This window comes from Lissotriton vulgaris, chromosome 10 (assembly GCF_964263255.1).
Source record: "Lissotriton vulgaris chromosome 10, aLisVul1.2, whole genome shotgun sequence".
NCBI classification, from domain to species: domain Eukaryota; kingdom Metazoa; phylum Chordata; class Amphibia; order Caudata; family Salamandridae; genus Lissotriton; species Lissotriton vulgaris.
Window position 1 is genome coordinate 131,604,954 of NC_141698.1, and position 12,592 is coordinate 131,617,545.

Sequence of the window (12,592 nt, forward strand, 5' to 3'; positions counted from 1 at the left end):
TAGTACTTCTGCTCGCTTCCATGGAATGTGTATCCACACTCGTTGGAACTGTGCTGGAGCAGCTGCAATACCTGCATTATCATCACGTTGTATTGCTTCGCGCCAGATTGGAGGAACCTCCCTCATAGGATATTGGCGACTTCGCTTCATATTACCTTTCTCTAATTCTCTCGGCGAACGAAGAGATGGATCATTCCTAAAACTCAAAATAAGTTCCATCGCTTCTTTTATATTATCACCCACTATCATTCCTGCAGCAAACTCTTTTTGCACCTTAATTAAATCCTCCAAGTCTGATTCAACATCATCTTCCTCTATTTCCTCACGTAACAACGAGCACATCTCATCAAAGACGTATCGTTGTGTTGGTTCCTTCCACTGCATAAACGTATCTAATACATCTCTCGTATTATATCTTCTAACTTTCGTAATCCATCTGAGAGCCGTGGAATCTAAAACTCCCCGTTCTTCAGTACTTGGTAGCTGACTACGTCTCTGAACTGAATCAGAAGTAGGAGTCTTAATTAAGGATTTATATAAAGGAGACAGAATATTAGCAACAGAATCAGTTATTTTTCGACGTACAGAAAGTGGAGTTAATACACTTGCAGACGTAGAGAACACAGTAGAGGTAGGAACAGATTGCGAAGCAGTAGGAGTATCGATGAAAATAGTTTGTGAAGTAGTAGGTGTAAGCGAGACAGATACAGGTATAGAAGTCGGCAACCCAGGAAAAGGAGGAGCCGTAGGAACATTCACATTAACCATAGGAGGTACAGGAACTAGATTCTGAGGAACAAGAACACCAGGTTGTCCAGCAACCGGCAATTGAACATTCGGTACAAGTTGAGCCGCAGCACCTTGTGCGTACGGTGGAGGTGAACGTAACAGATAAGACAACAGAGGATCGTTTTCGGGATCCTCCAGTATCTTAGCTGTTTTCGATGGCAAGGCAGGGTAGCACTTGTCAATCGCTAAATTATGCTCTCTAATTGCTACGTCTATAGCCTTTTCGCACTCATTATCTTGTAGTTGTTTAGTTGCTTGCTCTAGAGTTAACTCTTCTTGCTCTTTTTGTTCTTTCTTCAACCTTTTCATTTCTCTCTGTTTAGATTCTTTTCGCCAATAACGGAAAGAATCAAACATTGCCGGCCGGGCTTTCTTACTAAACAATTTCGTTTCTAAATTATCAAGGATCTCGGGTTCAAAACTACCATGTAGTGGCCAACTAAGGACACCATCTTTCTTACAATAACGGACCCATATCTCATTATAAGATATAGGACCCACTCCATACTTGCAATATAGGTCATAAAGGGGAGTCCCAATTGGAGGAACCAGACAAGAATCCTCCAATCGTGAGTCATGGTTGCAACCGAAACAAGACAACATTTTCCGACTTACCATTATCAGTCTGGAACACAAAACAAACAAAACACGAAACAGATATGTGCACTTGAACAAAGAACTTAGGCCTACCAAAACCAAACTAATGTATCGATACCCAAACTGAACCAAATAGATTATCGTAACCAGAACAACTAGTGATAATCTTACGAAACCAAACCAAACCAAGAACCGATCAAGGATTTTTAACAATCCTCACAAAGTAACCAGCTAGCTATCACTAAATACTTAACTGAGGCACTGAAGACGTCACCAAGGAGAAACCCGTCACGTTTCGCTGTACTAAGGCTGCACCTCGGGTCCAAGACAGGGCGACGGTCAAGGCAACGGCCCACTGCAGCCGTCCTGAACGGGAACCCTCGTGGAAGAGAACTTCAGGGCCACTTTTGCGATATGCCGGGATCGATGAAGTGGGGCGCCTCCCTCAGGAATCTTCACACGAAGCTTCTCGAACTCTTCAGGCTTTTGGACCGGTACCGAATGACGTCGCCCAACGTTGGGCGCCAATTGGAGTTCTGGACTTTTTGGTTCCGTCCAGAGGTGTCAGGGAACAACACCCAAAGACCCCGGAGTTCCACCTGCCTTGGTGCGCAAATGAACAGAAACACGGGCTTCTCGATGGTGGCGTCAAAGACCAAAGGTTTATTACTGCAGGGACACAGAAATCACAGAATCTACACACGGGCAGAGACTAGGAGACTGTTCGATTTGTACATTGAGGGTTGCTCCTTATATACCAAAACTTGTGCTTCAGGCAAATATTTCACATGTCAGTACATTCCCAAACCTTTGTGTCTTAAACAATAAATATTTGGCGTTACACAGGAACTGTCGATAATATCTGATGCCAAACATCACGAAGAGGGGTTCCCACTAGTCCATCACAATCCCTTGTCAATATTGCATTCAAGAGCCGGACCGCCTCATCGTAAAGTTCGTTACCTCCCCCTAATAAAGGCCCAGAAGGAAAGGAGCAGAGCCAGGTGCAGAAGATAGAAAAACGGGATAAGAGATGTTTGTGGGTTGTAAATGGGCAAGGCTACCAGCTTCGGCCGCCTAATCCTGATCAGGACAATGGACAGGAAAACCAGTTCAGGTGGGCTGGCCTCGGGCAGAGGAGGCAGCCTTTGTTGAGTCATGCAGCTTCAGCGTGATCTGGTTTAAGGTGTACGTGTCATGTAAGAGGTGAATCTCCGGCTAAGGCTACGTGTCCTTAATCAAAGTGGAGTGAATGAAGTGATCAGAGGCTATTGCATATGTGAGGGCAAGGAAACACAAAATGGCGGCCATGATCTAAGATGGATGCCGTGGGTAGATCAGAAATGTGTTTATAACAGGAGTACTCTTGCTCGTATCGTAGCGAAAACACCAGGATATGCTAAATGGATCATTTGCGGTTCGCTGATACTAATATTATGTATTTCCGACAAACTTGAAAACACGGGTTCAAATCGTCACGGAACCTCAGAGCTGGGAGGTAAAAGCCATTACAACGCAACTAAAACAACGCACTACCATTACAACGAAACTTTTACAACACAGGATCCATTACAATGCATGCCATTACAACGCAGCTGCTATTACAACGCATGCCATTACAACGTAAGTATAGGTAAGTATTTAATTAAATTTGAACACCTACACCATCCAACACTTACCCTACTATTACGCCCCCTGGAGTTAGAATAGTAATTTTAACCCCTACACTATCCAACACTTACCCTACTATTACACCCCCTGGAGTTAGAATAGTAATTTTAACCCGTACACTATCCAACACTTACCCTACTATTACACCCCCCTGGAGTTAGAATAGTAATTTTAACCCCTACACTATCCAACACTTACCCTACTATTACACCCCCTGGAGTTAGAATAGTAATTTTAACCCCTACACTATCCAACACTTACCCTACTATTACACCCCCTGGAGTTAGAATAGTAATTTTAACCCCTACACTATCCAACACTTACCCTACTATTACACCCCCTGGAGTTAGAATAGTAATTTTAACCCCTACACTATCCAACACTTACCCTACTATTACACCCCCCTGGAGTTAGAATAGTAATTTTAACCCCTACACTATCCAACACTTACACTATTATTGCATTCAAATTAATAAAAAAAAATACTTAACCATACTTACGTTGTAATGGCATGCTTTGTAATAGCAGCTGCGTTGTAATGGCATGCGTTGTAATGGATCCTGCGTTGTAAAAGTTTTGTTGTAATGGTATGCGTTGTGAATGTATGCGTTGTAACGTCATACATCCCTTGAGGTGCAGAGGGCCCCCCACACCCTAAGTGTGTGGCTCACCGCACCAGTAGCACTAAATATAGTTTTGCCTGTGGTTTTCAGATCAGGAAGATGCCCCTGTTCTTTAGACAGACATTACAACTCTTTCTAAATACACACAGTGAAGCATAAAAGAGAGGCATGGTACCTCCAATGGGGTACTTCCGTGATCACTTCTATGAGAGGGCATGTTCAGAGCCTGGCATCTGATTATTTAGGACTGTCTGCACCTTAGACAGACTTTGTGGGTCCGATTCACAGAACTAACTTGACAAAATCCTAAACTTACTACTTTTGGTATTCACAGAAGTTAGGATTTTGTCTTAAGAAAGACTTAAGACAGACTTAAGTTAGGATTCTGTCTTAAGTTTGTCTTAAATCTGTCTTAAGACAAAATCCTAACTTCTGTGAATACCAAAAGTAGTAAATTTAGGATGTTGTCTTAAGTTTGTTCAGTGAATCAGCCCCTATGTTCCCTATTAATATGCTAATTTGACTGTACATATAACATTTACAACAAAATGCCCAAAGGGAACTCCTGATAGGTATACGTCCATTTACATGTGCTGATGCTCAGCAATCCTCACTATGGGGGCATTGTTCCAGACACTGGTTAATCTGACTCTGCATTCCAAGGCATGGTCTGCCATGGACATTTGTGATCGCCAACACACCTGACTGTTTATTGGCCTTCATAAACCTCTCTTTTACTCCTTCCATCTGTAGAAAGAGTCAGAGTTTTACTGCATCCAAGGGCTGGTGTATTTCCAGTTCCAGGGTGGAAAGGGGAACAGACCACTCCAAGATTCGGTGGGGGTGTACGGGAAAAATATGTTTGCTGTGGTAAAAAGAACAATAACATTTGCACAGGAGTTCCTTTTTCCCCCTATGTGGAGTTCTCCACCATGGAGAACTTTGCATAGTGGGAATATGATTGATGTCCCTGGGAATGTCACATGACCTTCTCGGGAATATGCATGGTACCCTGCATATGGGACAGCTTCCCATGTGAATTCTTGGGAATATTTTGTGAATTCTAGAAAGACATAAATCTACACTCGTACAATGGTGAAAATCGGTGCATGCAGGTTGGTGACTTTCTCTGGCAATCAGATGTTATGGTTAACATATCTCTACGGGATTGGGGGTGGAGGGGTTGGCGGCATGGCAGCGTGCTGGGTACCCTAAGAGAAATGGAGATCTGTGCCTGCCTGCCTTGTAGACATTTTTGATTATCTGAGCCAGTTTGAAAATTCCATTCAGAGCATTATTAAGTGTTATTGCCCGCGAATGCGGTTGTTAACAGTACTAAAATTAATAATTCTCAGACTTCCAATTGGCCGAGGAATCTCAACATTCTACACAAGCTTTTGTTATTTTAAATAAGGCACTCGTGTACCATTTTGTTTGCCTATTTGAAAGTTGACTATAAGCGTTTGGAAGAGTAATACGAAGTCTTCTGTAATTCATTTCAGAACACGCTGCAGCCGGAGGAGGCATCGCCGCAGACTGACCCCAAGCTGAGTCCCCGCCTCTCGCGCGCAAGCTTCTTGTTTGTACAGATCATGCAGGTAATCTGACTGACATTCACTCCTGTCGAATCAAAAAGGGCAAATCTTAAATGAGCAGAGTGGGGCCGGACAGCTACACTGCGAGTCTCCCCTCGTCTTCATCTCCTCGGGTGCCCTGCAGCAGGCTGGATGCTGCAGTGTTGCAGTGGAATAAGACAGCAGCGCCACCAGAACAGCACATCTCTGTTTTTGATTTTAAAGTGCCACTTTCAGTCTGGGCACTTAGCATGCATTAGTTTGACCTCAGCTGCCAGGGGCCTGTGTTGCAAATGCTTTTCTGCCGTCTATGAATTTTAAAGCTATAAGGGAAATAAAGAGAAGCCCTATGTAAAGCACTGTGGATAAAAGCACTTAGATAGTTACATTGTTCATGTGGCCGATTCTCAAAAAGAGAATTTACTCCTATGTGTACTTCGCCAAAACCTATGTGGATGTGACAGAAAATCGGTCTTGGGTTGGTTGTGCTCCGGTTCAGTGAGGACCTGGCCTGGCGTTTTGGGTGGGATGGTTCGGATTGGAGCAGGGTCACGTCTGATTTGCATATGGCTGAGTCTAATCTGAGATGGCAGTGTGGGCAAAAAAGAAATGGACTGGCAATGAAGCCTGAGTGATTAACAGTGGCTGAGACTAATTCAAGCATGCCACCCATCACTTTCTTTGTTTACCTCAATGTGACGCCCAATGTGAAACGTGTATGCCCATACATGGGTCTGATGCTGAATTTGTCACTGGAATAAACTGCACCAGACTGAAGAGCCCCAATCGGGGTAAACCTGGTCATGGGTTGCTTGTGCTTTGGTTTAGAGAGGATCTGGCTTGGTAATTGGGGCTGTAGTGGCAATACTGCACCGCATAGCGCCGGATCTAATATAGCTTTAGAGCCACCATTGTGGGCTGTACTGGCTATTAGAATATTGGAATGTAGAGCACTTCATTGAATACAATGGAGTGCTCCGTGCTTCTACGGGCCGGTAAAGTCCCGCAGACCAACATTCCAATGTTGTTTAAACAAAGGCCTCTCTGAGGCCTCGGGCTCCGAGGGGCTTTTGTTTTTATTTGTTAGAACATTCTGCCCTCTAGTGGCAGAATGTTCTAATAGCATTAAAGCCCTTCGTAGCTGGGCTATACGACTAATAAAGTCCCACTCCCTTGTTAAAGGCCCTCGCCTTCGGTTCGCTTTAATAGCCGGTATAGCCTGCTACGGTGGCTATAAGGCTATATTGAAGACTCGCTCCCTTAACAAGGGAGCGGGATTTTAATAGGTGGTATAGCCCAGCCACGAAGGGTTATAAGGCTATTAGAACATTCTGACACTAGAATGCAGAATGTTCTAAATTGTAAAACAAAGGCTTCACAGAGCCCGAGGTAGTTGAAATCCCTAGAGCACTCCATTGTCTTCAGTGGAGCTCTCAACAATCCAATGTTCTACTCTGAAATGGCATAAACATCAGTGGACTGATGCAACCCCGAGTAAATGCCGGTGGCTGAGATTAGTTCAAGCATTCCATACACCACAAGGAAATGTATGTGAATTGGCAAAATTAGTAAATGGGTCATAGGAGTAAAGCTTTTATCATTCATTTATTTAAATTACCCTAAATTATCGTCCCAAAAGGATTTGTTGTCGGGCCCAAACTAGGACATTAAACTCATAATGAAGATTAAGTGGTTGCCCGCAAAGTAGGAATTAACAGACTCTTTTTAAATATTCATAGGCAGCAGAGGTCACTGAATTTATTCTTTGCTGCACAAATTTCCCCTTCCCTTCACTTTTTTTCATGAATAATGGTATTGCTTTTTTCCTGCATGACTTACTGCAGGGAGCCAGAGCCGCTTAGATGTATTTCAGTCATGTAGTCAAATCTCCCATCTGTGCCACAGCAGATAATTGTCGAAATAGCTATTTCCCTGCAGTGGATACGTGAATATATTTCGACTTAACGTTATGGTATAGACGTGTATATGTTTGCTTTAATCTTTGCAGCTCACAGTTAATGGCAAAATGTGTAGATGTTGGCTTGTTCACTTGAGTTTATTTGCTTTTTATTGCATTCCCTTCCAATGTAGGGCTTCATTCCAGGTAATCTCATACCCAGTAAATACCAATGCGGACAACTGCAGCGTGCGCGATCATATCTCTATTCTGAATTCCGCACTTTGGAATTGGGTTAAGCTGATAATACAAAGTGTTTTACTTGTTCCATCTTGGAATGCACAGTATTTTTGCAGCACAAATTCCACAAAGCAAGCTCACTTGAGGGCAAGTTGTGGTATTACTACACCAATTTTAAGTTTAATGCAGTTAGATCCGGAATGGGGGTAGCATCAGTCCAGAATTATTTATTATCGGCCTTTTAGGCCCATAGGAATGAATGGGAAAGCCATTCCTTATTTGCGATTAGCAATTAGCGAATCGCAAATAAGGAATCAGTAGGAATCGCAAATAACATTGCGATTCCTACATGCATCCCGTTTTGCGAGTCTTTAATAGCGATTCCTTAAAATTCACTATTAAGGACTCGCAAAACATAACTTTGATGCATCTGGGGGATAGACTGCATTTACCCAATTCTGCATGCAGTACTCCTCTCTATACCCTACACACCAACTGCAAACCTTATTAGTGGCCCACTCTCTTCTTTTCTGATGCCTTCATCTCTGCTGCACACCTGGTTCCCTTCACATCTCATTAACCTCTTCCCTGTGTCGGACAGCCTCTGCCCGTCTAACGTCACGGTGGGCGTGTGCGGAGGACAGCCGGGCCCTTCCGAACTGCCCACGTGTCAAATTCCTCAGTACCGCAGAGGAATTCTGGCTGCAGCGAAGCGGTTAATCACTGCTGCACACCTCACTCATCCCATTCCTGTCACATTCAACCCTGCTGTGAGCATCACCCCCTTCATGTTACAGTCAACCCTTCTGGAACCCTCGCTCATACACTTTACACCACATTCATCAGTGGAGTCCATCTCCTTCCTTCCCACCATAGTTACCCTTGCTGGCTGACTCATTCATTTTCTGTATACCACATTCATTAATGCTGCCCACCTTACTCACTCCCTTTACTCCACCTACATCATGGCCCACTCTATGCCCTACTAACCCATTGGGGACTCCATTCATGGATCGCTCCCTTTATGCCCAGTTCACTCTTGCTGCACACCACTCTCTTTATGCAGCATGTTTCAATCACTCCCCTCATACCACATTCACTCCTTCTCCATCCCTACACTCACCTGGCCACAATCACCGCTGCTGCATGCCTCACTATCTCCCTTTTTTCAACATTCACTCCTGCTGCTGATCTCGCGACCCTCTTTTTATGTCACATTCACCACTGATGAATGCCCCACTCCCTCCCTGCACATTTACCACTGCTGCGTGCCTCTCCAGCTCCCCTTATGCCCCCTCCGACCCTTGCGGCAGGCCTCACTCACTCACACTTATCCCATCACATTCATCAGTAATGCACACCTCATTCACTTCCTTCTTGTTACATTGTCTCCTGCTGCACGCCTCACTCTCTTCCTGCCATATTCACCCCTGATGCATGCCTCACTCACTCTCTTTACGCCATATTCGGCCCTGTTGAGAGCCCCGCCCGACTCCCAGGATGCCACATTCAGCCCTGCAGCATGTCTCTCCCACTTCCTGGATGCACATTTAACTCATCCTCTTTATGGCACAATTATTCATGCATATCAACAAGGAGAGAGGTAGGGAGAAGGGAACACTCTTATTCCCCACTGATCATCATTAACAACAACAAAAGAGTGTTCAGAGCTTGTCGGGAAGGACGGGTTTCAGAGCACAAAGAGAAGAATGTAGAAACACCCTCAATTATTCATGCTGCACGCCTCACTCAACCCCTTTATGCCATATTCATCCGTACTTCATGCCTTACTCCCTTCCTGCTACATACTATACTATAGCTATGTACCTCACTATCTCCATTTATGGCACATTTGCCTCTGTGACTGTGACATAAGCTCACTCGCAGCCCACAACACCCATCTCTTATGCACATCCCATTCACTCCCTTTATGATAAATTAAGCCTTACTACTGCTTCTCACCATTTATTCCACATTTACCGCTGCTTTGAATACACACGCTTAGTAGGGTGTACCCTGCTCAATATTATTGCAAAGATTCTGGGTTGACCAGTGAAATCAACACATCATGAAAATGCCCCTTGGACATTACATAAATTCATTAGTGGGTTGAACAATCACACTGAATATTTTTTTTCGAGGCACGATCAGAAAAGTGCAACTTAATACAAAAAAACTTTTTTTATTTTATATACAAAAAAATACCAAAAACACCCAGAACGAGGCCTATATGAGCCAAAGTCAAAAGGAGACATAGAAGGTCAATGTAAACCTATCTCACATCCCTTCATACAGTACACATAACACTATTTGAAAACAAGGGAAGTAAGCTCAAGGTCCGAAAGGTCCAAAGAGGATGTAGAAAAGCCATCCTTGAGTTTCAATATAATGACCCACTCTGCTTTAACCCGTTAAGCGCGCCGAAAATTCCGCCCCAGTGCGGACGTTCGATTGCGCTAACGGGAATGGAACATTCAGCGGACGTGCACAGCACTAGCGAGGTAGTGCGCGCGACGACCGCTGAACGTTCCCCGCACTTAAGGGGTTAATTAACAACTGTGCAATGCCCCATGGAGCTTCTAAAACTCCTGCGTTTCGGTCCCACTCATATTTCAAGGGCCATCTTCAGGACTTGATGAGGGTTATGTATTTATGGGGTCTGTAAAAGAACATAGCAATACATTATTTGTCATCTTATTTTATCTTCAATTATCAATATTTCAATTCAATATGCAAATCTCTACAACTCACACTAAAGTTACTTTGACTTGTAATAAATATACATTTCTAAATTTAAACCTTAATTTCTAGGGAGCACATATATCCCCTATTTCAGGCATAAGTCCGAAAATGTAATAGATACAATAATTATACTGTCATTCGTTGGCTACATTTAGATGGATTATATATCATTTCAATGGGAGTTAACATTTGTGAGACCAAAACAAATCCTGACTATTAACAGTATACAACCTATTAAACACCCATTGCGTGAATCAAAAAACAAACAACATTTGGCACCATCATTTCTACAGGACCAATTCAACCTATGACAAGAAGTTAGTCATCATGTTATCATATCTTGATTATATTTGGAAAAAAAATCAAATTTCTAATTTTCTCAGTGAAAACTAATCACAGTGACTTTAAGATTGTTGTACCCATTTAGCAACCATAAAACTATATTCTCACAAATTACATAATCAAGGACCTTTGAATAGTTGGCAACCAACAACGAGCCTCAAGCCAAACATTTTATGCAAATGAAGGAAAAAGAAAAGAATAGAAAAAAAAGGAAAAAAATATCTATACCAAAAGTCATGTAACACGTCATCAATCACTACACACAAGGCTACACATCACAGTTTTGTCGAAACTCCCTGACTAGTCATATGGATCAGTTCAAAGCACTACCTAAATCATGATGTGACCTGGAATAATCAATCATGATTTATTCAGGAACGCACACAGTAGCTCAATGGGGTCAATGGCAAAAATAGCCCAAGAGAGTCGTCAGCGGCAGTATTCTGTGTAAGTCAATAGCAAACACATCATTACACATCCACAATTTATCAATGCACTCAAACTATATAGAACTAAAACTTTCAAGTGCGACTTGTTCCAGGAAGCCTCATTCCAAGCCATATTCTTAAAGGCGAATGAATCAAAATGTCCCGTGCTCGGTAACAAAGGTTCTGATTCGCGAATTCTTTAACTTTTGTAATACCAGAACCTGAGCTTCTATGGGAGTTCACAAGGGCATATTATCAAGCCCATTATCGACGCTTTAGTTGCAATTTCCTGAAGATAAAAGTGGCGATAATGTATCACCCTTTCTTGATAATATGGCCCCTAGGAACCTAACCAAAACAGCAAAACCAACTCGTGAGCAAACAAGGTAGGGTTAAACCAGCATGATCATGACTGCCCAAGACCTCTATGGATACCTATTCCCCCAGTGCTCCAACTGGTTTGCGCGTTACCACAACCCCATCCACACACTGAACGAAGGATACCACACTAGACCCAAAAACATTGTTTTTCAAGCAACCGGTGACCTATCAGGTTGGCCTACCTACAACTAAACCACCTGAGAAATGCTTACCACTGGCAAAAGTCTACAGAGGGGTGAGTGACTGAAAAAAGGGGAAAAAACACCGATCGATAAAGCTGCCACCACGCAACGAACCTAATTTACAAAAAAAAATGGAAAAACTAAATTGAAAATAGCAATAAAGATGAAAATAAACCAATTATAACCCAAAACAACCAAACGATACATCCAGAATGAAAATGTCACTTCCAATGGCATTTAGTTAACGCAATGCATCTTGTTAAGCCCAACCGAGTGTGCGTGTTTACACATGTTTACACACAGGTACTGTTCCCAGACTGTTACTCCGACGCATACATCTTAAACAGGAGTATTGGATGTAAACAAAGAGGCTTTATGTTTATTTGTAAGCATCAAATATATCAAACTTCTCAAATCAGCAGAAGCTTAACATAATGTGTATTTGTAAAGCACACGTTCACCCAGAAGTGTATATTGGCGCTGAATAACAGATTTTTATTGCAGCCCAAAGGTACTCATTGTATCGACCTCAGAAGGATGAAAGGCTGAGTGGACCCACCATTATGTGAACCTGTGACTATGAGTTCAAACACAGTACCCTACAATGGGCACATTAGCCCACTAAGCCACAGGAGCCTGCTTTGTAAATGTATGGCATTCACACACATTTCAACTTGATCTGTAAACCTTGTAAGCTGTCAGTCAAGAGGTTTCAATTGTGAAATGTCTATTGATTAGAAGTCAAAGTAGCTTTAGTGTGTGTTGCAGAGATGAGCATAATGAATTGAAATATTGATACTTGAAGAGAAAATCAGATGATGATCTAAGAGAGCTCTATGAATAATTTGTTGCTGTGTTCTTTCACAGTACCCTCTAAATACATAACCCTCATCAAGTCCTGAGGATGGCCCTTGAAATATGAGTGGGATCGAAATGTAGACAGTTTAGAAGCTCCCTGGGGCATTTTACAGTTATTATCAAAAGCAAAGTGGGTCATTATATTGAAACACGAGGAGGATGTTTCTCCCTACAGTTTGGACCCTTTGCCCCTGAGCATGCTTTCCTTGTTTTTAAATGGTGTTATATGTACTCTATAATGTTTTTTAAAAAGGATGTGTAATGGGGT

General features: G+C 42.7%; 1 protein-coding gene across 4 annotated transcripts in view; it reads left to right on the top strand.

Moving 5' to 3' along the window:
* The window catches only part of CARD11 (caspase recruitment domain family member 11), a 663,926-nt gene that overhangs the window by 571,022 nt on the left and 80,312 nt on the right, over window positions 1-12,592 (top strand). For all 4 annotated transcript variants that reach the window (XM_086940703.1, XM_086940702.1, XM_086940700.1 and 1 more), the window contains exon 19: window positions 5,183-5,278. In XM_086940703.1, coding sequence (XP_086796829.1) covers window positions 5,183-5,278 — 96 coding nt within the window. The remainder of the gene's footprint in view (window positions 1-5,182; window positions 5,279-12,592) is intronic.